The sequence below is a fragment of the Vombatus ursinus genome, unplaced genomic scaffold (genome assembly GCF_900497805.2).
Source record: "Vombatus ursinus unplaced genomic scaffold, bare-nosed wombat genome assembly UNPS02010320.1, whole genome shotgun sequence".
Taxonomy (NCBI): domain Eukaryota; kingdom Metazoa; phylum Chordata; class Mammalia; order Diprotodontia; family Vombatidae; genus Vombatus; species Vombatus ursinus.
In genome coordinates, this window is record NW_020950098.1 from 5,845,120 (window position 1) to 5,869,747 (window position 24,628).

The following is a 24,628-nucleotide window of genomic DNA, read 5'->3' on the forward strand; positions in this document are numbered from 1 at the left end:
TTATTTTGTTTTTGTTTTCTTTGCCAAAGAGAATAACCTTCAGTCTGGGAAGGACATAAAAACACTGACTAGCATAGAGCTGAGGCCTGACACAAATGAAGTGATGGTAAGGCCTTCGATGAGCTCAGACCACTAAATCCGAACTGACCACAGGAATGAGTACTGAGATAACAGTAATGCCTGAAAATCCGTGGGGGGAGAGGTGAAATGTGACAGAACTAAAGAAGAGCCAGTTTTGTCTTGGTTTTCAAATGGGTCCTAGTGGGGAGGGGAAGGTGGAACCGGCAAACTATGAGCCAACTAGTTTGACTTGATTCCTGGCAAATTTCTAGAACTTATTGCTAAAAAGATGGTGTTCAATTATTAACTAATAAATTAATAAAATAATTATTTAATTATTAAAAAGATTAGCATTTAGAGAGAAAAGGCAGGATTACTGGTTACTAAGAGTATAGCTTCATCAGGAACAGGCCATGCTCATTACCTGTCACGATGGTAACTACTAGATGAGGATATTAAGAAGAATGTCATAGGTGTAGTATACCTAGATTTCAGAAGAGCATTTGCTTCAAGTCTTGCATGATATCCCTGCAGACAATATAGTGAGATGCTGACTAGATGAAAGTACAGTGGGTGGGGGTTCAAAAATGGCTGAATGACAAGACCCAAAGAGTAGTCATTAATGGATCAATGTCATTTTGGAAGGAAATGTCTAGAGCAATGCTCTGGGGAGCTGTGTTATTTAGCATTTTTATCAATGCCTTGGATGAAGACAAAAATGGCACTTTTTGAACTTGTAAATGACATGGATGTGAGAGGGACAGCTGACATCATGGATGACTGAATCAGGATACCAAAATGATAACGAAAGTTTAGAATGACAGGTCAAATATAACTGACTACAAATAAATGTCAAGACCTACACATGGGCTTAAGAAAAAACAACAACAATAGCCCTATACCCTATGGTTAGGGAAGGAAGAAGATGTGGATAGAAATTGGTTTATGTAAAAAAAGATTTAGAGAGCTCAACTTGGTGGTCAAAAAGCTCACACACCATCTTAGACTTCATTAATAGAGGCCAAAATTCAGAAGAATGAGGGGTGTGATTTTCTCTCTGTACTCTATTCCAGTTAGATCATATGTGCAGTGTTTAGTCTTGGTCACTACATTTTTGGAGTGACACTGACAAACTGTAATACACTCAAAGGATGGGATTAGGAGGCAGTTATAATGGTAAGAGGACTGGATAATGAATTATATTAAAATTAGTAGAAGGAAATGAAGATATTTAAAGTGAAAAAGAGATTTATGGGAGCTAGGTGGCACAGTGAATAGAATCTGAAATCAGGAAGAACTGAGTTCAAATCTAGACATTTACTAGCTGCATGACCCTGAGAAGTCAATTAACCTATCTGTCTCAATAATAGCACCTACCTTCTAGCATTATTGTGAAGATGAAATGAGATAATATTTGTAAAGTAACTTTGCAAACCTTCAGGCACCATATATTGTTGTTGTTGTTGTTGAGTCATTTCAGTCACGTTCACTCTTAGTGACCCCATTTGGTGTTTTCTTGGCAAAAATCCTGGAGTGATTTGCTGTTTCCTTCTCCAGCTCATTTTACAGAAAAGGAAACTGAGGCAAATAGGGTTAAGTGACTTGCCCAGGGTCACACAGCTAGTAAGTGTCTGAGGCCGGATTTGAACTCAGGAAGATGAGCCTTCCTGACTCCAGGCACGGTACTCTACCCACTGTGCCACCAAGCTGCCCCAAAGCTTTACTTAAAAAAAAAAAATGTGTGTATATCTATCTATCTATTAGCTAGTATTATCAGTTACTAAGTATGATAGAACTTTCTCCACGTATTTGAAAGGCTGTCACATGGAAAAGGGATTAGACTTAGTCCACTTGGCCTTGAAGGTAGAACTAGAAATACTTTTTTTGAAAAGCACATTTAATCTCAACATATGGAAAAACTTCTCACAACGAGGGCAATCCAAAAGTATAATTGCGTACCTTAGGAAGAAGTGATTTCCAGATCACCAGAAGTTTTAAGTGAAGTCTGGACATCTACTTGATTAGTCTATAGAAGGGATTCCTTGGATATGTGGCATCTGGTGTCCCTTTCAACTCTGCTAGCCTAGACTTTGCAAATGAACTAAGCTATAAAGCAAGTGGAGGACAGTGACAAGAGTCCTGGGTGAGAAGGTGTGGATCGGCTCTAATTTCCTCCTCTGTGGGAGCACCCACTTCAGTGAGATCACGACTCCATCACACAGCAATGGAAACATACGTAACAAAGCATAAGGAAAAATTCCCTCTTCTGCAAATATTAAGCAGGGATTTTAGCTATTTCATTTATTTATGTTCAGTCATTTAAAATTCCCATCACACATTTCATTAAAGTGAAAATGAAGGTTTCAGGAAATTGCTGAGATCTTAGGTAATCAGAAATAAGTAAACCACAGAAATAAAGTCATACAGTATTAATTAGTCAACTTTCAACTTCATTACTTCTGATTAGGAACAAATATAACCTTCCAAGGCAGGCAGGACCATAACAAATAATGTTTTTAATGGTCTTCATCATAAGGCCTAACTTCTCCTAAGGAGGAACACACAAATAAGAATTCTGAAAAGTGCTTATTTTAAAATACAGGTATATTATGCTTTAAGCAAATCTTTTAAATGAAAATCCAGATCTGTATAACACTATGAATAGGAGCGGAATGAGAGTGACTGTTCATTTCACCACAGCCTTTTGTTTTACAAAAAATTTGATCCCAGGATTCCTTTAATGAGCAAATGCACTTAATTCACCAAAATGATCCAATTTCTAAAAATTTTATTTACCCAAAAAATTTCCTTGGAATTTCAGGATTTAGTAAGGAGTAGTTATATTTCAATTATAAGTTTTTTCAAACAGGTTTACCTGGAAAGAATAATCCTAAATAATTATGGCCTAGGCAAATGCATATTACCATAACTAAAAATAGCTCATTTTATATTCCATAATTATCTCTTTTAAAATAAAATTGATAAAAATCAAAGAAGAATATTCACAAATTTGTGAAAGGGGAGATTACTAGGATGGGGAAGAAACCTGAGACTATTTCTTAAGAATCAATACAACGAATTGGAGACTGTTAACTGGACATCAGAAAACAGTCCCTATCAGAGAGACACATGAAAGAGGTACCAGATGCATTTTGTGTGGCTTCAGAGAAAACTGTGAATTTACAAGGAAACAGCTTTAATTTAAAAGAAGACCTTCCTAACAATCAGAACTGTTCAAAAACTTTTAATATGCCAAGCTCTTTGTTACTGCAGTGTTCAAGTAAAAGCCAGATGGGCACTTGTCACTTACATGCAACCAGCATGCAGGAAATTGAACAAGTCAAGTGCTAAGGGGTCCTCAAATTTAACTAATCAATCAATCAACAAGCATTTATTAAGTGCCTACCATGTACCAAGTAGAGCTTGGAAACCCTGGTTTCAAGGGGTTTATATTCCATTGGTTGATATAACATGTACACGCACAAATATGTAAAGAACATATACAAAATAAATACAAAGTTAATTAGAGAAGATAGGCACTAGCTTTTAAGGGCTTCATGTAGAAGATGGCAGGTGACTTATGTATTGAAGGGAGGGTAAATGTGATGCAGTTCAGGGTTCAGGGACAGTAGGAAGGCACGGGAATGGGAGCTAGTGTCACTTGTGAGGAAGGGAGAAAAAGGGTCTGTTAGCCTGGATCACAAAATTCAGGAAAAAGAATGAGACTTGAAGGATAGGTTGGGGTCAAGTGAAGGGCTTTATAGCCGAGTGAAAAGTGAAGGGCTTCTTCAAAAGTCAAACAGAGAAACTTATATTTTATTATCAAGGCAGAAATGACAAGGTTTGCCAACTGTTTAAATAAAGGCTGAGGAAGAGGGAGGATTTCAGGATAACACTGAAGTTAAGGAACTAGGAAAATCTAGGCTATGACTGCAGAAAGAGTTTGAATTGAGTGATAATATAGGAGAGAATCTTCAAAATTTAAAATGCATACTGTTATTTAAAATAACATGGGTATGACGCTTATTTTGCATTCCAAATTTCTCTTTATAAGATTTTTCTTATGCTTGAATGAAATATTCTTAATTAAAAATTTAATTTCCTTATGTACAGTACCCTGAATAGAACTGAAGTACTGGCTTCTGCCTTCCATGCAGAACTACTGAGGGGAGAGGAAAGGAAGGAAGGAGATGCAATTAAAGCTTACTAAGTCATTAGCTAAACAGTTAATTTGTTTGAAACAGGGAGGGAAAAAAGTCAAAAGCATCAAGAGAACTCCAAATTGTTGTAATCTTGGAAATGGCCCATTTAAGAGGGGTATAGTTTAAAAAAGGGAGTACAGTATTTAACAAATAGTTCTCACCATATACATGCAAGGCGTAGGACGCAAACATAGTCAGCATCTTGTTCCACTAAGTTAGCATGCATACTCCACCAGGCAAACATGCATCATTAGTTTGATTTAGAATAAATTCTGACATGAGACAGGCTTATGCAAACAAGGATTCGGAACTAAACAGTTCTTGTAACAGAAGCAAAGTTAACATGCTTACCGTATACAGCTCATTAAGAACTTTCATTAAATCCTCATGAAGCTGGAATGCAATCTCTTTGCTCTGTAATTAAGAAGACATTATTAAGGAAAGGATATTCAAAACAATAGAAATTGTTTCTGCATTATTTACATTCTAAATTAATCAATTGAGCTGGGGGGGGGAGACTTGATTAAAATACTATGCAGACACAATGGTATCTTGTCTTTAGGATATGATACCAATCTAAAAGCCAAAGGTAGCAGTTAAAAAAGCAAAAGATACTTCAAAAACAACCATTTAATAACGTACAAAGATACGGATTGAACCTGTGGATTTTATTTGCAGCTAGGTGGTGCTGTGAATAGGATGCTGAACTTGAAGTCAGGATTTAAACCTGAGTTTAAATCTAACTTGAGACACCCACTACTTGTGTTATCTGGATCTAGTCACTTAACTGTTCTTAGCCTCATTTTCTTTATGTGTAAAATTAGAATAACAATAGCATCTACCTGGCAGGGTTGTTGTAAGGATAAAATCTGATAATATTTGTAAAGCACTTTTTCTGTGTCGTCTGATGGCCTTGCACATCATCTTCGGTTTCTGCAAAACTGTCCCAAAATTTCCATTTAACTTCTTATGATGACCCACAATATATCAAAACCCATAATGGGAAAGGTCACCATGTAGAAGGCATAACTGTAGACCTGGAGTCACAAAAGAACTGGGCTCCTTAGTAATAGCTAGACATGGAGTCAGACGAGAACTGAATTCACATCCTAACTCTGACATTGGCTGTGTGATCATGGGCAATTCATTTAACCTATCTGGGTCTCAGTTTCCTTATCTGTAAGACAGGGATAACAGCATAATAGCTACTATACGGAATTATTGAGAAGTTCAAAATGAGACAGCATATATAAAGGGTTTTATAATCCTATATATATATATATGCCAGTTATTATTATATGTTGTATGATACCATACCGTATTATACTATATTATTATAGAGAGAGGGAGCGTAATGGAAAGAGAAAGCTGGCTTCTCAGTCAGGAAGACCCAAGCTCAAACCCCACCTCAGGCACATATTGGCTGTGAGACTCTGGGCAAGGATCTTAACCTCTCAGTTAAGAGGTTAATTCTCTGTTTGAGAGCAGTTATAGATCCAGATTTTAAAGGAGGTTTCCTCACTAGGAATTCCCTACACTGGTAAAATCACCAGTCCAAAGCAGATAGACAGAACACAGTATTTTATTTTAGATCATTTTCTCCCAAACTTGTTATTAGAGAAAACCCTACTTTCCTGGTACAAAAATTGCTAAGGTGAATAATGACTCTCACGTAGCTGTATGACTGGTTGCATCACCTACCAAGGGGGTCCCTGCCACTACTCAGAGTACAAGAGGAGAGGTCCCCAGACTACAAATTGTTTAGAAACAGGTGCATGCATGTTCCTCTATAACGACAAGGCTACAAGATGCCAGTGACCCCATAAAAGAAACAAAACACAGAAATGCTAAGATGGGCACTGTGTGAGCAGGATCGTGGAAGAAGTATCTCAACTAAAATATATTCAATATCTGTTGAGAGAATTCTCCTGCTGTTTGTGCCTCTCCATATACTAAGAAGGAAAGTAATGGTTTTTGTATCTGACACCTTCTGACAGACAATTTTGAGTGAGGGATTATGTATTTGCAACTAGAAAGGACCACACAGATCAGATATTCCCAACCTCCCTTCTCCTTTCCTTCTTTTTTTTTTTTTTTTTTTTTTTAACAAATAAAGAAATTGAGGCCCTGGTGACTTTACTTTTCAGGGTGCCCTGCCCTTTGAAATTCTGTGCCATGAAGTAAAACTCTTTCAAGGAGGTAAGGAGTATTCAAAGGGAAGCAAAGAAAACCAAGAACCCCACAGTCTACTTCTAAATCCTGACCTCATAAATGTTACCAAAATCTTCCAAAGTGTTTGCTAGATATCATCACTTCAATATCAAATTTCATTCCAGTATCCAGACTACAAATTCAAAACCCCTTAATGGAATCAAAGGTCACCTGGAAACTCTCCCCTTCACTTCACGAGTAGCCCTAAGTTTCAGGTAGCAAGCAAGGAAGCCTCGTTTAAGTTTAGGATTTGTTTTATATGACCCTTGTCCCAACACCAGATTATCCAGGTGAGGAGTCAATACTTACATAGGATTTCAACCTACTCTAGGCCAATAACTGGGTTTGAGAGTTGGAAGGGACCTTAGATGCCAGCAATTAATTTATTCTCATACACATTATTTCTGATGCAATCTGGTAGATAAAGACGTAGGAGAAACCCAGCCAAAGGAAAAAACAGACCTAACAGACATTGCTTAGAACATAAACAATCCCTGGGAGCCATCTGGTCAACCCCCAGAAGGAGCATACCTATATATTGTTTTTTTTAATCTTCCCCAGAGGGAGACTTCAGTAAAACTGTTAAGTAGGCAATATTTACTTGGTCTCAGCAAATTTTTTTTAGACTCCTTAGTGAACCTTTTGGGGATATGCTTATAAGTGACTTCCCCCAGAGAATGTAGGTTCCACGAGGATAGGGGCCTGGTTTTTTTTACCCCCTCTCTCTACAATGGGCACCTAGGTGGTACAGTGGATAAAGCACCAGGCCTGGAGTCAGGAGGATTCGTTTTCCTGAGTTCAAATGTGGCTTCAGACACTTAACTAGCTGGATGACCCTGGGCAAATCACTTCATCCTATTTGCCTTAGTTTCTTCACCTGCAAAATAAGCTAGAGAGTGGCCAACCACTCCAGTATCTCTGCCAAGAAAATCCCAAATGGGGTCACAGACAGTTGGATATGACTGAAAAACGACAACAACAAAATTATCTACAGTGGGCGGCTAGGTGGTGCAGTGAATTGAGAGTTGGGCCTAGTGTCAGATAGACTCATCTTCTGAGTTCTAACATGGCTTAAGACAATTACTAGCTGTATGACCCTGGGCAAATCACTTCACCCTGTTTGCCTCAGTTTCCTCAAGTGTAAAATGAGCTGGAGAAGGAAATGGCAAACCACTCCGGTACCTATGCCAAGAAAACCATGAATAAAGCCACAAAGAGTCTGACACGACTAAAACTTCTCTACAGTCGCAGTGTCAAACATGGGGCATGGCAACAAAATTGGGAAATAGTCAACAAAATAAATAAAAATACAATAGAATATGAATAATGTTATATGTGATTTTCAAAGCCAATATGTAGCTGTCAGGAATCCTTATATATGGTTTAATGGCCCCGATTCTATTAGAGTTTGACACCATTGCTTTAAAAGAGCACCTAAAAGAGTACCTAGGACATCATAGGCACTTAATATCACTCAATTTATTTTAGTTATCTCTCTCTTCCCCCCCCACCATCCTCAGTGCCCTGATGAAACCCAGAGGGCCCCTGAAGCCCTTAGCCATAAACAGAATTACTTGTTTTCTCCATTGACACATACCTTGATCCCCATTCTGTGCTAACAGTCAGTGGGTAGATGAAAACAAGTGAGTTCCTTTGAGGGTGTATTAGCTAACTAGCTTGCAGAAAACCAAATAGCACCTTATTATGAAGGTCTTTATGGAATAAGGCTAACAGGGAATTCTCAATTGTGTAATAAGGTAGCGAGGTGTTTTTCTTCAGGGGGATCTTTGCCATTTAGAAGTGTAATGGAACTCAGAGGCCATTTAATCCAACTTCTTAATTTCACAGATAAGGAAACTGAGGTAAGACAGGTTGTAAGCGGCAGAGCCATGTTCTTTGATTCCAAATCCTGTGCTCTCTCCTCTTACAGAGGGCCCAAACTTCCTCCTGAATCATGTCCTATGGACGTCTGTCTACTCTATCCACTTGTGAGGCTAGTCTTGGACTTTCACTCCATCATACTAGATAGCGTGATGGACTTGGAGGCAGAAAGGCCTTGGTTTTGTTCCTGCCCCAAATGCTTACCAGCTATGTGACCCTGGACAAATCACTTAATTTCTCTCAGCCTCAGTTTTCTCATCTGTTAAATGTGGATAATAATAGTACCTAACTCACAGGTTTGTTGGAACGTCAAAGGAGATAATAAATGTAAAGTGCTCTGCAAACCCTAATTTTAGCTATTATTAAAAAAAAATAGGTTATGCTTTCATATTCTTCAGTATGCTGAATATGTTGAATGACACCAAGAATAATAGAAGATCCTCATTTTCTTTTTTTTTTTTGGTAGGGATAGGGAGTGGGGGATGTTTAAAAAATGATATTTTCCTCAATTTTTCAGATTTCCTTTGAAGGACAACTCCCTCAAGGCTGACCATATCCTCATGGCCTCCACATGTCCATGCTGTAATGTCAAATATAGCTGTGAACCAGTAAGGTAGCGGAGGAAAAACACAGGTGCCAATAAGAATATCTTAATTATCAATGGAGCAGCTAAAATTATATAGCATGTTATCTACATTGCATTTCTTTTAAAACCTGAGAACTATGAAAGTTAATAGAGAACCCTGAACATAATCCAGTGAATAAGTGAATGGATAACAATATGGAAGCCTGTCATGCCCTTTTATTTAACAAAAATGAAAAAAAATCATCTTCTAAAGTGGCACAAATGTTAAATATTTTCCTTGCACTTAAAATTACTTGGACAGGAGAACATGAAAAGTGAGTCCATCCACAACTGCTTTATATGTGGAGGTGCTAGAGCAGGGGTGGGGAACCTGTGGCCTCAAGGCCCTCAAGTGCAGCCCTTTGGCTGAATCCAAACTTCACTGAACAAATCCTTCTATCAATAATAAATTTATTTATTGATAATAATTTATTAATAAACTAAAATACAATTAAACAAATTAATAAAATTAAAAATAAATAAAATAATTAATAATTTATTTGACAGTAATAAATTTATTAATAAAAAAATAATAAAAGGATTTGTTCTAAGAAGTTTGGATCCAGTCAAAGGACTGTACTTGAGGACCTAGAGGGCCACATGTGCCCTTGAGGCTGCAGGTTCCCCACCCTTGTGCTTGAGGAAGGGAGAAGCATTTCCATAATTTGTGGACAGGTGCCATATGAGTTTGAATAGGGTTAAAGCCAACAAAAAGATAAGTTAAGCCAACAAGCATTCTTTTTTTTTTTTTAACAAGCATTCTTAAAATGCCTACTATGTGCCAGGCACTGTGTTTAAATGCTAGAACTAAGAGTTGGAAAAAGGGATTTTCCCTTAATGAGCAGAATAAGACCAGAATAAAAACAACATCCAGCCAAGTTCCCATTATCGATATGTGGTGTACTCCTTCCCTGGTCTGTGGCAGCTGTGTTCTTGGGGAGGGTGAAACATCCTTGGGAAAATAGAGCCGGGGAGATAATGAGCACAGCCAAAACAACCCGAGAGAATATTGAGTGATCAATCATGGGAGATGTCTAGTTGGATTAAATGACCTTTGCTGAGAGCCCGTGGGCGCTCCCATAAGTATTTTTTAAAGTAAACTCCCCATGACGACCAGTCAGAGGAAGAATAAATGATCATATATTGAGTAAGAGGGAGAGTGAAGAGAGAAAGAGGAAAACGAGATTAAAATTTTAATGAGAAGGTTTCAGATGGCTTCAGTCTCTCACACTTGGTAAGTTTTGAATGTCAGTTCTGGCAGAAGGCCATACTGTACTTCCATGGCTTATACCCTTTAAAGTTTCCTCATCTTGACTTCATGTCAAAAAGAAAGATTACCAAAACACCAAGTCCCTTTCACTCTAAAGACAAAGGCCTGTCTTGAGAAAGTTGTTCCTGACCTGAACCAGGCTTCTGGATAACATTTAATAATATGGTTTTGGTACATTTGCATTCTATCTTCTAAGTGTTGTGGTTTGACCTTGTTAAAAAGAAAAAAAAAAGCTACTAACTACTAGAGCATAAAACCACCTTCAAGAAAAGCTCATTTTCCAATTAGGCGTAGTTCTGTAGGACTGTTTCATAGTTCTACTTGGAGAGAATGGGATGAATTAGAAAAACTAATCTGATTTTAGAGGTAAACTGTGGTCTCATTTCCCAGCAAAACAAAGCCTAACTTACAAAGGGAAATATTTGGAGTATTTAACTCTTTTGCCTTGCTAGAAGAGACTTCTCACAAATCTGAAAATGTATGTCATATAAAAACAAAACAAAATCAATAAAGTTAAAAGTGACAAAAGACAATATAAGCGCTAAGTAATGTGGTATTCTGAGTGTACCTGGTAGGAAAAGAGTTGACGTCATGTTGTATGTGGATAAAGCATCAGCCCGGAGTTAGGAAGACCTGATTTCAAATCCTACCTCAGCCACTTACTAGCTATGTGACCCTAGGCAAGTCATTTAAGCCTGTTTGCCTCAGTTTCCTCATCTGTAAAATAAGCTGGAGAAGGAAATGACAAACCACTCCAGTATCTTTGCCAAGAAAACCCTAAATGGGGCTACAAAGGGTCAGACACAATTGAAACTACTAAATAACAAACCACAAAGTAGCTTTCAGCTTAAATATGGTATAGTGGATGGAGACCTAGGTGGCATAGTAGATTAAGCCCTTGGCTGGGAGTTAGGAAGGCTTGAGTTCAAATCCAGCCTCAGACATTTACTAGCTTAGCTTTCTTCAGCAAGTTACTTAACCTTTATTAATCTTAGTTTCCTCAAATGTAAAAAGGGGAAAACAATGATACCTACCTCCCAGAGTTGTTGTAAGCATGAAATGAGATACTATTTCCGTGCTTGGCATGGTGCTTGGTATGTAATAGTCTCTATATAAACACTAGCTACTGTCGTCATCATCATCATCATCATCATCATCATCACCACCACCATCACCACTACTACTACCACCTGGAGTCAGGAAAACGTGGCCTCTGACACTTACTACCTTTGTGATCAGTGGCAAATAACTCAATCTCTCTTAGCCTCAGCTGTTCTGTTTTCTGTTCTATAAAATGGGAATAATAATAACTCCTAGGACTGCTGTTGAAGTTCCAGTGAGGGAACGTAGGTTAAGAGCTCTGCAAATCTTACAGCAATATATAAACATCAGTTTTTATTATTATTGTTAGCAGAAAATATGCAAAAGAAAGTTGCATGAGCTTAAACCATTTATAACCCTACAGGTGAATAGAGCTACACAACAATTAGTCACAGGGGATACTTTGAGAATTCATGATCCTTCAGACAAATGAAAATCTTAAAACAACTGGGTGGCTTTCTAAGATTTCCTTTTCTAATATTAAAACTATGATCTTGCCATCCTGTTAACTAGGTTTACTTTAACATTTGAGGAGTCCCTCTCTGGGACTCTTTCTCTATTTGAAAAGCTGATCAGCTTTGCTTACTTTTCCCTTGCTGCTAAAAGAGTATCATCAATCTCCGAACTGCTCATGGTTGACGTATGCATATGGCTAACAGATAAAACTTTATGTAAAGTTATGTAAATGTAAAGCCTACAAATGCCTCATTACTGTTTTAGAACAACAATGACCATCCCTTTCTAGTATACAAAGACGCTACAAAGCCCTGGGATTAGGACGGTTTCTTTCATTGTTTTTCCAATGGATTCATATCATCATGCTCAATGTCATGCCTGGTCTCCAGGTCTCTTTTTCCCCAGTTCTTGCCTACCCCCATCTATTATAAGCTCACATTTGCAAGACAGCTGACAATCCATGAAAGGGAGTGAAGCCAACTGGTCCACAAGGGAGAGTGCCCATGACCTTGTCTTCACAATGAGAAATAAAAGTACGTTCAATTAAAAAAAAACATTTAAAATGTATTCACTGAAACAAAGAAACACAAGGTCTATAATTCTGATGGGCTAAACCTAACAATTCTCTACTTGAATCGTTGCTCAACGTCATCTGAAGTAGGTAAAGAATTCCATATTTAACCCCCCAGACAATTAGAAATATAGGAATAACCAAATCCAACATTTATGATTTAAACACGTTGTATAAATAGGATTACAGATTCAGAGCTGAAAGGGACCTCCGAGGTCACCTAACCTGACCTGCTCATTTTACTGATGAGGAGACAGAGGTCCAGAGAGGCTCAATAAGCTATCTGCCCAAGGTCCTGAGCATACTGAGGGGCAGAGCCCAAATGTGAACACATCGGACACTCTGGACTAGTAACATGCTCTCAGCACCAAAACTGGCTAATCTCTCTTAAAAGTGACACCGGATTTAAGAAAAGGTAGTCTAAGGTCAGATGTAGCAGCGAGATAGAGAAATACAGATATATGTGTGTACATATACACATAGAAATACATACACAAATGTGTATATGTGTGTTTGAGTATATGTATATACATATATAATACCTACCTATTATATGTGTGTGTGTGTATGTGTATGCATGCATCTGTCTGTCTGTCTATCTATCTATCCATCCATTTCCCAGGTCATAATGGCCATTCATCAACAACTTCACACTAAAGTCACTTTGTCTCATGCCCCTCCTTCTCTCAGTCTGGCACCGAGATAACTGAGTATTATTTTTTTAGCTCATTTATACTAAAGCAGTCATTTCTAAACTTGTTTTAATATTATACCTTTATCAATAAAAATATTGAGCATGTACCCCAATATATGTATTTTTATTGATATATATATGCATTTATACACACATAAACACATATGTATATATACATATATATTATACACACATACACACACTTGAATGTAATAATGCAGGGTTCATGCACAAAAGTCTTAGTAAAGTTCTAAGCTATTAAAAATTCTGCAGAGTGCACAGATATAAGAGGATTTATGGGGGACAAGGATTGTTTTCAGCAATAAAACTAATTGAGGGTGTTGAATTTTATGTTTAATAAATGGGTTCAAACCCACTGCAGCTCTTTGGGAGATTTTAAAACAGTTTTTAAAATTCTTTGAAGTGTACAGATTTGAGATATTTTATAGGGAATACACGTTTTCAACAATAAAATTTTAGTATAAGCTATTAAGTTTTAAAATTTAATAACACTTTGGAGAGACTCTGTATATTATTCATATTAGAAAATACACATAAAAATAGATATTTTGAAAGGATAAGATAATAAAATACATTACAATTTTTTTTCAAGGAGTAAAAAACCTTTTTGGTCTTACTAAAATTCATTGATAATGAGAATAAGGTGATTGAATTATGTTTCATTATTTTTGAAAGTCTTGGGCTAACATTTTGTGACAGCAATTTAAAGGACTGAGTCTCAGTGAGTGTCAAGTCAATTAGTGTTTATCGAGCACCGACAGACATAGATACTGGGTTAAGTGCTGAGGATAACAATGAAAGGCAAAAACCAGTCTGTGCTCTCCAGGATACAACATGCAAACAACTCACTTCAGTTTATTTTGATTGGATTTCATCGTTGTCATGAGGAAAATGCAACTACCTCACAAAGATATATAGACTGCCTCACTGCCTGTGCTTACTAAGCCATGAAACATTTTTTCAACGTCATTTGCTATTTACACAAAGGTTTTTGTTGATATCCAGTAGGCAAATTTCCATCTTCCCTGATGTTAATCAGTTATTCTTATAAACTAATTGAGGGTGTTGCACCATATGTTATAACAAATGGGTACAAAATCCACTAAAACTCACTGGGAGATTTTGAAATTGCTTGAAAAATACTGCATAGTGTATAGATATGAGAAGTTTTAACAGGGGACATACATTGTAACAATAAGAATATAGTTAGTACAGCTGTCTTGATAATCATGACAGTTTCATATGATCATTAGCGAATGTCTCAAGGCATGATATACACTTAGAGCAAGGTTCTTAACACCACTGGGTGGAAATCCATATTTTAGTAAGTTTCTTGACAATTTCTAGTGTTTTTGGTGAAGTTCTTGTCAGACATATTAAGCTGTCATTCCACATGAAATAGCTGAAGAAGAACCCATAACAAGAGTGAAGTGTTAGTCCTGCCATTTTCTTGTTATTAGCTTGTGATTGCATTACTACCAGTATAGCTTCAATCTGTGAAAAAAATCTTTTTTTTAAGGCCACTTTTTAAGCCATTTTGTGAGGGTTAATACAGTGAAAACTAGAGAAAATGAGCCTTAAATCCACTTAACCTGGCACATGTAAATTGTCATGTTGCAATACACTGAAAATGAATAAATGAGGCAGCATAGTGTAGTGGGTAGGGAAATAATGGACTTGGAGCTCAGGAAGATCTGGGTTTGAATTCTTCCTCAGAATGCCTAATATCTGCATCATCTTGAGCAAGTCAATTAACCTATTTGTGTTCAGTTTTCTCACCTATAAACTGAGGGTTTTGCATTCAATGACCTCCAAGGCCCCTTCCAACTCTAGGAATCCTCAATAAATTTTCTTTTAGATGCAATCAGAGTTAAGTGACTTCCTCAGGGTCACACAGCTGCTGTCTAAGTGGCTGGATTTGAATTCAGGTCCTCCTGAGTCCAGGGCCAGTGCTTTGTCTACTATGCCACCTAGCTGCCCCTCTTTCCAACTCTAAATCTATGATTCTTGGTATACAGTGTGCAATAACGCTGTATACCTAGTTTCTGCTGAACTGTTTTCAAGTTTTCCCAATAGTTTTTGTCAAATTTTGGGTGTCTGCCTCAACAGCTGTGATCTCTGGGATTAACAAACAGTAGGCTACTGTGATCATCTGCTTCTCTGTATTGTGCATCTAATCTGTTCCACTAATCAACCTCTTTATTTCTTTCCCAGTATCCAATTGTTTTGACGATTAGAGTTTTGTAGCATAATTTGGCATTTGGTTCCACTGGCCCCCCCTTACTTCTCACGTTTTATTTATTATACACTATTAGATTCTTGACCTTTTGTTTCTCCAAAAGAATTTTATTTGTTCTAGTTTTATAAAGTAATCCTTTGATAGTTTTATTGGCATGGCACTGAATAAATAAATTATTTTAAGTAATATTATCATTTTTACTATTTTAGCTCAGCCTCCAATAAGCAGTTAACATTTCTCCAACTATTTAGGTCTGCATTTGTGTAAAGAATGTTTTGAGGTTATGTTCACAATAGTTCTGGTGTGTATCTTCTCAAGTAAACTCCCAAGTATTTTATACTTTTTGTAGTTATTTTAAATGTAATTTATCTTTCTATATTTTTCTGATGTATTTTGTTGTTAAGATAGTGGATGATGTATGTAGGTTTATTTTATGTCCTAGAACTTTGTTTAAGTTGTTAATTCTTTTTATGTTCTTCTTGACTTCTGTATTTTCATTTTAAATTTCTATGCAGTTCTGGTCTTTTCATCAGGAATGATTGTTGCTGTGTTGTTTTAGTCATGTCCAACTCTTCATGATCTCATTTTAGGGTTTTCTTGGCAGATGGAGTGGTTTGCCATTTCCTTTTCCAGCTCATTTTAAAGATCAAGAAACTGAGGCAAACAGGGTTAAGTGACTTGTTTAGGGTCACACAGTAAAAGTCTGAGGCTGGATTTGGACTCATGAAGATGAGTCTTCCTGATTCCAAGCCCAGTGCTCCATCCACCGTGTCACCTAGTTGCCCTCAGCAATGTTTAAACATCCTTTACTTCATGAAAGGTCCATTTTTTCTCTGTTAGGAAAATACTTATTTTTGCTGATTAAGTCATTCTTGGTTGTAAACCTTTGCCTTTGGAATACTGTATTCCAAACTCTCCACCCCTTTTTACTGGTGGCTGCTAAATCGTGTGTGATCTTGACTATGGCTCCTCAATACTTGAATTTCTTCTTTCTGGTTGCTTGCTATAATTTATTTTGCTTGGAAGTTCTGGGATTTGGCTATGATGTTCCCAGAAGTTTTTATTTGGAATTTCTTTCAAGACTGTGCCCAATAGATTTTTCCTATTTTCTAGGGTTTTTTTTTTTTTTTGTTCTTTGGCTTCATGAGATCTGTGCAGTTTTCTTTTATGATGTCTTGAAATATGATATTTAGGCCCTTTTATTTTTGGTTATAACTTTTGAGCAGTCCAATGATTCTTAAATTCTCTCGCCTTAATCTGCTTCAAGGTCAATTGTTTGTGCTATGAGATACCTTACATGCTCTTTTCTTCCTCTTCAATCTTTTGACTCTGTTTTAATGTTTCTTGTTGTTTAATAGAATTGCTTCTATTTGGTATGTTTCTTGAGAGTATGTTTCTTGTATAAGGTTTTGTACCTCATATGTTCCAAGCTCTTAATTCTCTTTCCAATTCTTTCTTCCACAGCTTTCATTTCTTTCCTTTAGCACTCTCATTAGGTTTTTTTTTTTTTAAATAATTTTTAGCTCTCTATCCTTTTAAGCTCGTCTTACTTTTCCAGGAATTCTAGCTGACTTGTGTCCAAGATGTGTTTTAATTCAAGGCTTTGCTTGTAGATATTTTGGAGTTATTCTCTTCTTCTAGGTTTGTGACTTGACCATCCCTGTCATTCACTATCTTTTTTTTGGGGGGCTAGGCAATGGGGTTAAGTGACTTGCCCAGGATCACACAGCTAGTAAGTGTTATGTGTCTGAGGCCGGATTTGAATTCAGGTCCTCCTGAATCCAGGGCTGGTGCTCTATCTACTGCGCCACCTAGCTGCCCCTATAATATCTCTTTATGGTGGGATTTTTTTATTTGCTTATTCTCCCAGACTACCTCCTGATTTTAGACTTGATGAAGTGGTGTTTTGCATGCTTCTGGAAGAAATGACTGAGCTAAGCCTGTGCCCTTCTGGGTTCTTCTGCTACTTTTTTTGGGAGGGTATTGCATTATTTCAGTGTCTCAGAGACAGCTCAGGCTGGGCACCTGCCAGCTTTCAGCTCCCTCAGAGTGGTCTGATCGAAGGCAAAGTCTGATTATTGCCCTCCTGGTCTAAGTTCTGCAAGTTTCTGACCTGGTTTGGGTCTGTGCAACATCCTTCTGGGCCCCTCTCCTGGTTAGAGTTCCAATAGACTGGACTTAGCCACCACCAGCCAGTTGGAAAACTCTATAGGTTCAGAGTGATAGAGCTGCAGGTTATACTTTGATCTGGGATTGCTACTCTAGTTATTCCACTGTAGGTTCCAGATTGCACTAAAGGATACAACTGAGACCCTGCTCCTGGTTCAGAGCCACACAGCTACTTTTAGCATTTGAACTTTCTCCTTGCTTGATCCATTCAATTGCAAGTCATGTCATCATCTTCCTGATGTCATGGTCCTCTTCAAGAATGAAGGACAAACCACACACACACACACACACACACACACACACACACACACACACACACGCCCTATAGTTCTTGACTATTCTTTACCCTGGAATCCCTCCTCTGGGTGTAACTCCCCACCTCAGTCTACCCTGGATTGTGACCCAGAAGCTGAGCAGCGAACAAAAGAATTGCCATTTGGCACCAGTTCCTGTATCTTACACGATGTCAGGCTTTTCTTTGTGGGTTTGAAACTTGTTCTTATTCTGGTACCTAGCCTTGGTCTTCTTATATTTCTGGCACGCTGTAATCCTCTGCACGGCATGTTGTTGTCTAGACTCTATCCCCCAGGTTCACAGATCTCTCTGTCTCTCTGTCTCAACCTGGGCTAAAAATATGACTCACTGTGATTTTTTTTTAAATTTCCCTATCAGGACTTGGTCTGGTGTGTTTTCTAGGTCTTTGTGGAGGAGCTTGAATGTACTTCCTCCTGTTACTTCACCATCCTAGCTCTACTCCAAAACTCCAGCCAGAATACTCTTAAGATCACTTTAGACCAAAACATCTGACACTTACTAGCTGTGTGACCCTGGGCAAGTCACTTAACCCCAACTGCCTTTAAAAAAGAAAAAGAAAGAAAGAAAAAAAGATCACTTTAGACCAGAGGTGGGGAACCTTCAGCCTCAAAGCCACAAGCGGGCACCCCTGCTTTAGACACTCTGGACATCTCAACTTATTGTAGACATATTGTTCCCTCATGGGTTATCATAAAGTAGTAAATTTCCTCCTTAACTTGTGAGAACCAGATAAGCTTCACTGCTTATATTCTACCTTTCCAATCTTTAATAACTAAGTTTAACCCGTTTTTAATCCTAATTATTAAATAAAAAGACCGAGGAAATCCAACCATATACAACATAAGATTACCTTCAACCAGTGCTGAAATGTTATCCAATTCTCTGTTAAACAGGCAGGATTTGGGGATAAAAAATATTTACTGGGCTTGGCTTTTCCTCCCTCTTTTACATAATAAACAGAGAATAGTATTATCATTGGAGCCAATTTTGCTTTAAGAATTAGCCTTTACAAACTATTATTTGGAAGGTTGTTTATGGCCTCTCTCTAAAATGTAATTGTCAGGTCAACTATTAACACAAAACAGTTAGCACCACAGTGCTATGAAAGACCGTCATGTGATAAAATGTCTAACTTGGTTACATGTGGTTCTTTTTAATATGTTATGTTGTTAAGGAGACACATCATTTTCCAACTTTTGTTGACCTGACCTCCACTCCTTCTCTTGCATCTGCTTTTTTCCTCTCTCCTGACTCGGTCATCACTTTAGTTCAAACCCTTGTTATCTTTAGTCTGGACTGCTACCATATTCCTCCTAATCTGTTTCCCTCTCCCAAGTTTTCCCCCTCTCCAGTCCAGTTTCCCAAAGTAGCATTCCTCAAACATAGGTCTGATCACGTCACTTTTGTTCAGTGGTTTTTTCAGTCATGTCTGACTCTCTGTGACCCTATGTGGGGTTTTCCTGGAGTAGTTTGCAGTTTCCTTCTCTAGCTCATTTTTACAGATGAAGAACTTAGGCAAATGGGGTTAAGTGACTTGCCCAGGGTCACACAGCTAGTAAGTGTTAAGTCTGTGGTCTGAGACCAGATTTGAACTCAGGTCCTCCTGACTCCAGGGCCACAGCTCTATCTACTGTGCCACCTAGCTACCCCAGATCATGCCATTTTTGTCCAGTTTTTTCAGTCATGCCCAACTCTCTGTGACTCCATTTGGGGCTTTCCTGGCAGAGATACCAGAGTGTTTTGCCATTTCCTTCTCCAGCACCTATCTCACAGGGTTGTTGTGAGGATTAAATCAAATGAGATAATATTTAGCACAGTACCTGGCACATAGTAAGCACTATATAAATGAATATATCCTTCCCTTCCCCTTCAATAAACGGAAAATTGGGTGAAAGTTTCAGGAACAATGGTTGATATATTCCTTTAGAAACTCATCTGGCGAATTCATACCCTTCAGTCAAATATACATGTCTGTCATCCTCAAAGTAATCAAACAACACACTAGTTTCCAAGATAATTCAAAAAATTGCATAAACATAAAAGATGAAAGTTAGCTCTATGAAATTCACAGGAAAAGGACTATGCGAGACTCAGACAGAGCTCATAGGAACTTGCTGCTGGTATCAGCACACATCAGTCTTCAGATACTGAACTGGAAAGTACTTTCAAAGAAACTGTATCCAATACATAATAATAGCATTTCTTTACATTTAGGTACCATAGTTTCTTTGGTTGTTCCTCAATAAATGGGCACGCTCCTTAGATTCCAGTTTCTCCTACTATAAAAGGAGTTATTATAAATATTTTTGGATATATGAGTCATTTTCCTCTTTCTTTGATATCTTTGTGGTATATGCCTTGTGAGGCATTCCTGGTGGTATTCAAAGTTTGGTGACTTTTTGAGCATAATTACAAACTTTCTAGAATGGCTATAACCAATTCACAGTATAGCTGGGATTTGGACCCATTTCCTCCTGATTCCAAACTCAGCACTCTTTCCACTATACCATGATGCCTTCAGATTCTCTCAATAATCAAACTGTTCTTTTAGGCTGGTGGGCTACCATTTGATCTTTCTGCTATAAAGCATTCAAATTCCCTGAAGAAGTGTTTGCTATTATTTAATACTGGTAGAAATTTCTGAGTGGCCTTTTCTTAAAAGAAATGATTTTCTTTGAAGGCATTACGTATTACCCAAGATCTTACTGCCAACAGCTCTGAAGTTAAAGATTTGATCCAATGGATCAGTTTATTGACAAAATATCAATAAAACATATGAAGAGTTGGTTCATCTAAAGGTAGCCTTGTGGATAAGAAAGAGGGGTGGACTTGGCATTAGGAGATGTGGGACTGAAACGGAGTTCTGATGTTTACCTGTGTAATAGGTGGACCATGGTATGTAATAAGTGGACTGAGTAACCCATGGATATAGAAAGAAATCTGGAATCCCCCACCCCACATCTTAAGGAAAATGGAGTTTTACCTTTATGGAGAATAGGAAGATGGCCATAACTGGGTCATCACCCCTTCTCCCTTATCTTCAAGAGGGGTGCCGGGCTATAATATCTATTCTGTGGTTGCTGTTATTCAATCATTTTCAGTTGTGTCTGACCCTTTGTGTTCCCATTTGGGGTTTTCCTTTTCTTTCTCTAGCTCATTTTACAAATATGGAAAATGAGGCAAACAGGCTTAAGTCCCTTGCCTAGGGTCACACAGCTAGTAAGTACCTGAGGCCATATTTGAAATTGAGTATCCAGGCCTGGTGCTCTAACCATTGTGCCACTTCGCTGCCCTAATTATTTATCTATCAGACACCAGATATTTGCAGTCAAGGTGTAAGACTCCTTTTTGGGGTGGGGTGGGGAAGGAGAGGGTTGATAGAAGCCACTTTCCCTGGTGGCTGGGGGAGGGGAAATTAGTTCCTCATACACCAGGAGAGTAAAAGTTACCTTAATCTCAGCCAGTTTAGCCTCCCTCCCATTAAATGTTTTATTATATAAAGGATAATCACAGATAGTAAGCAAATATAGTTATCAAAGTAAGCAATAAAACAGTAATTCAGGGAGTCATATTGTTTTAATTTAGGCAACAGGCCACGTAAGATTCAAGGCAAGATTAAGAACAAGATGAAAATTCTGTTCGAAAAAGGAGAGAATGATCTCCTCTACTCTTAGCAATCTCTGAGGTGTAAGAGCTGAGAATCAAGGGACCTGTTGGGGTGCTAGATCCTCCCCATACGCCCATGACTCCAGTGGTTTCCTGTTCACCATTCACCCCACCTCTCTCTTTTTTCTGCTTGTCTAATCCAGAAGTCACTCAATCATTAAGGGGTCACGTTTCCTTACAAGTACTCAGTGTTCATCAACGCAAGATTGTCCTTTAGATGACAGAAAACTCAACAGAGCAGGGTGCTACAGCAGCCGTGTAGCCATGAAGAAATAATTAAAAAATAAGCTCTGCATTCACAATTCACGTGACCCTCAGAAAGTCACGTCCTCTCTCTGAGTCTTAGTTTCTTCATCTTAAGTCTGAAAGGGGCTGGATTAGGTGATCTGTAAGGGTCCTTTTTGTCGCTTCAATATCTGTGAGTCTGTAATCCCAATTGCTATAAATGTCAGCTATTGTTACGAGAGTCAGGATGAGTTAGCAGAAGGTAAACACAACTCTAAGTCTAGAAAGACTTGGGTTGGAATCCAATAACTAAACTTGGGAATTTTTGGACCAAGAGTAAGTCACTCAACCACTCTGAGACTCAGTTTCCTTGGAAGCCAGCTGGCACAATAGATGGAGTCCTGAATTTAGAATCAGGAATATTCCTTCAGACTGTTATTAACTATGCAACCCTAGGAAAGTTTCTCTGGGCTTCAAACACAGATATTAATAGCACCTATCTTTAGGGACTATTGTAAAGATCAAATAGAATGTGTGTAATGTATTTTGCAAAGCATAAGTCATTACATAAATGTTAGCTGTTTTATATATTTATTTGTAATATATACTATATAATTATATTATATATTGTTATATTTGTAAAATATATCATTTAATATATAGTATATTTCTGTTATATATTTGTATTACTATGTTATGTGATATATATTTTTAAAATATAACATCTAAATTTATAATAATTTATCCTAGTTTGAAGCCTTTGGGCTAATCTAAAAGAAAAACCTTACTGTTCTTTTTTAAAACGATCATTTTGAAACAATATCCTACACAGAAATCTTCTACATCATTCTCAAAGGCCTGCCTAGTTTTAAACCCATTTCTGGCCCCTCTCTCCTCATCAGCCAAGGCAGAATTCTTCCCTGACTTATACTCTCTATAATGTTAGTATAATGATCAGACTGAAAGACGGAAGAAGTCTTTATCACTTCTGTTACAGAAGTAATTCACCTTTGGTCAGCTAGAAAGGACAATTCTTAGAGGGAGTGGTCAAAGAGAAGGGATTGCAGTTTTAAGAAAATGATTCTCCTAGGGTGTGTTGAAAGGTTATATGACTACTGTTCTGTTTGATGAATGTGTAAATTCAATTCTTCTCTGAGCTCTAAACTACGTCTTATTTTTGGTACTATGAAATATTTTTGGTTCAGGAATATCACCAATTGTAATTTGAAAATGGCTTGTCAGAGAGACTTTTAAAATCATGAGGTACCTCAGCTAGGCGGTACAGTGGATAGAGTGCCGCGCCTGGCATCAGGAAGACCTGAGTTCAAATTCAGCCTCAGAACACTTACTATTTGTGTGACCAGGGCCAAGGCACTTAATGCTTTTTGCCTTAGTTTCCTTAACTGTAAAATGATCTGTAGTAGGAAATGGCAAACCACTCCAATATCTCTGCCACGAAAACCCCAAATGGGGTCATGAAGAGTCAGACCCAATTGAAACGACTCCACAACAATGATAATTCTGCCTATCATTAGTTTTTCTCTTCCCTCTAAGTAGAAATACTTATAGATTAATGTAACTTAAATTAATAAGATTGTTTCTGGTAGGTTATATCTAAAATGCAGAGTACAAAATTTTCTTTTGTAAGGAAAATGATTTTTGTATGAGAAAAATGATGTGTAAACTTCAAGGTGAAACAGAAATGGAACTTTTTATATGATTATAATAACGTAAAAAGTCTTCATATTAGCTAATACATAATGGTATAGAATCTGTTTGGTAGAATATATAATTTATAATAATAGCACAGAATCTATTTAAAGAGTATAACTATAGCTAGTTGCTTTTAGTTCCCCCCCCAATCTTTCTTACTAGTTTTTTTTTTTTTTTTTTTTAACACCATAGACTTCTGAGAAATAGAAATTATTTGGATCAAATGAAAAATCTTTGGAAGATTGCTTTTAGAACTTACAAGAAAAAACCCCGTTGCAATTTTCTCCACCTCTGGGAATTTTAATCAAATCAATCAATACTACCACTGTTTCTGGAAAACGTGCCAATCTTTTCTTCTCTGGCTTCACTCAATATCCCAATGACTTCCCACACCAAAATCTCTCTCCTTCGTTACTCCCCTATATGATGTTTCCCCTACTAGAATGTAAGCTTCTTGAGGACAGGGACCATTTCAATTTCATTTGTATTCACAGTACTTGGCACATGATAAATACTTAATAAATGTTTTTTATTCATTCATCATAGTTTCAGAGTTTGAAAGGACCACACGAAGGATATCTCATCTAACTCCCTTCTCTGACAGATGAAGAAATTGGCCAGGATTCTAACCCAGATCCTCTAATTTTAACTCAAATGTTTTTTTTTTCTACTACACTGTGATGACTTTCCTCAAGCAATTTTGAAAGAGAAATAACTTTCTAGTACCTGTGACATATTGCCCAAGGTAGTAGAATTTTGGTTCAGGGGCACTTCTCAGCTCCTGCTACCAAGACAACTCCTTGCTAATTCTGTAGTGTGCTGTTGCCAGAAATCCTCCCTCAGAAACTGCAGGCAGCTAATACCAAACTCCAGAGAAGAGGCATGCTCACACACCCACTGCCCTGCTACTTTCCCTATGCAACTGCCATTTTCTCTTAAATTCTTTGTAAGAGAAAAGAGGTTAAAACCGGTCTCTGAATATTTGACAATCTCTGATTCGAGTAAAGTGATGCTACTAATAATAATAGTAGCAGCTCATATTTGCAAACTGTTCTAAAGTTTACACAGTCTTCCCTAAAACTTTGTGAAGTAGGTACTATTATTACCCAACACTTTACAGGTAGCTAAGAGGGGATGAGTGACTTGCTTGAACCCACATTTTCCAATTCAAGTACTCTACTCAGGGCCAGTGGATGGAGCACTAGGCCC

At 37.6% G+C, this 24,628-nt stretch overlaps 1 protein-coding gene across 2 annotated transcripts in view; it reads right to left on the minus strand.

Moving 5' to 3' along the window:
* Positions 1–24,628, minus strand: part of SRGAP1 (SLIT-ROBO Rho GTPase activating protein 1) — a 315,572-nt gene that overhangs the window by 127,550 nt on the left and 163,394 nt on the right. For both annotated transcript variants that reach the window (XM_027854191.1, XM_027854190.1), the window contains exon 4: positions 4,614–4,676. In XM_027854191.1, the coding sequence (XP_027709992.1) occupies positions 4,614–4,676 (63 nt within the window). The remainder of the gene's footprint in view (positions 1–4,613; positions 4,677–24,628) is intronic.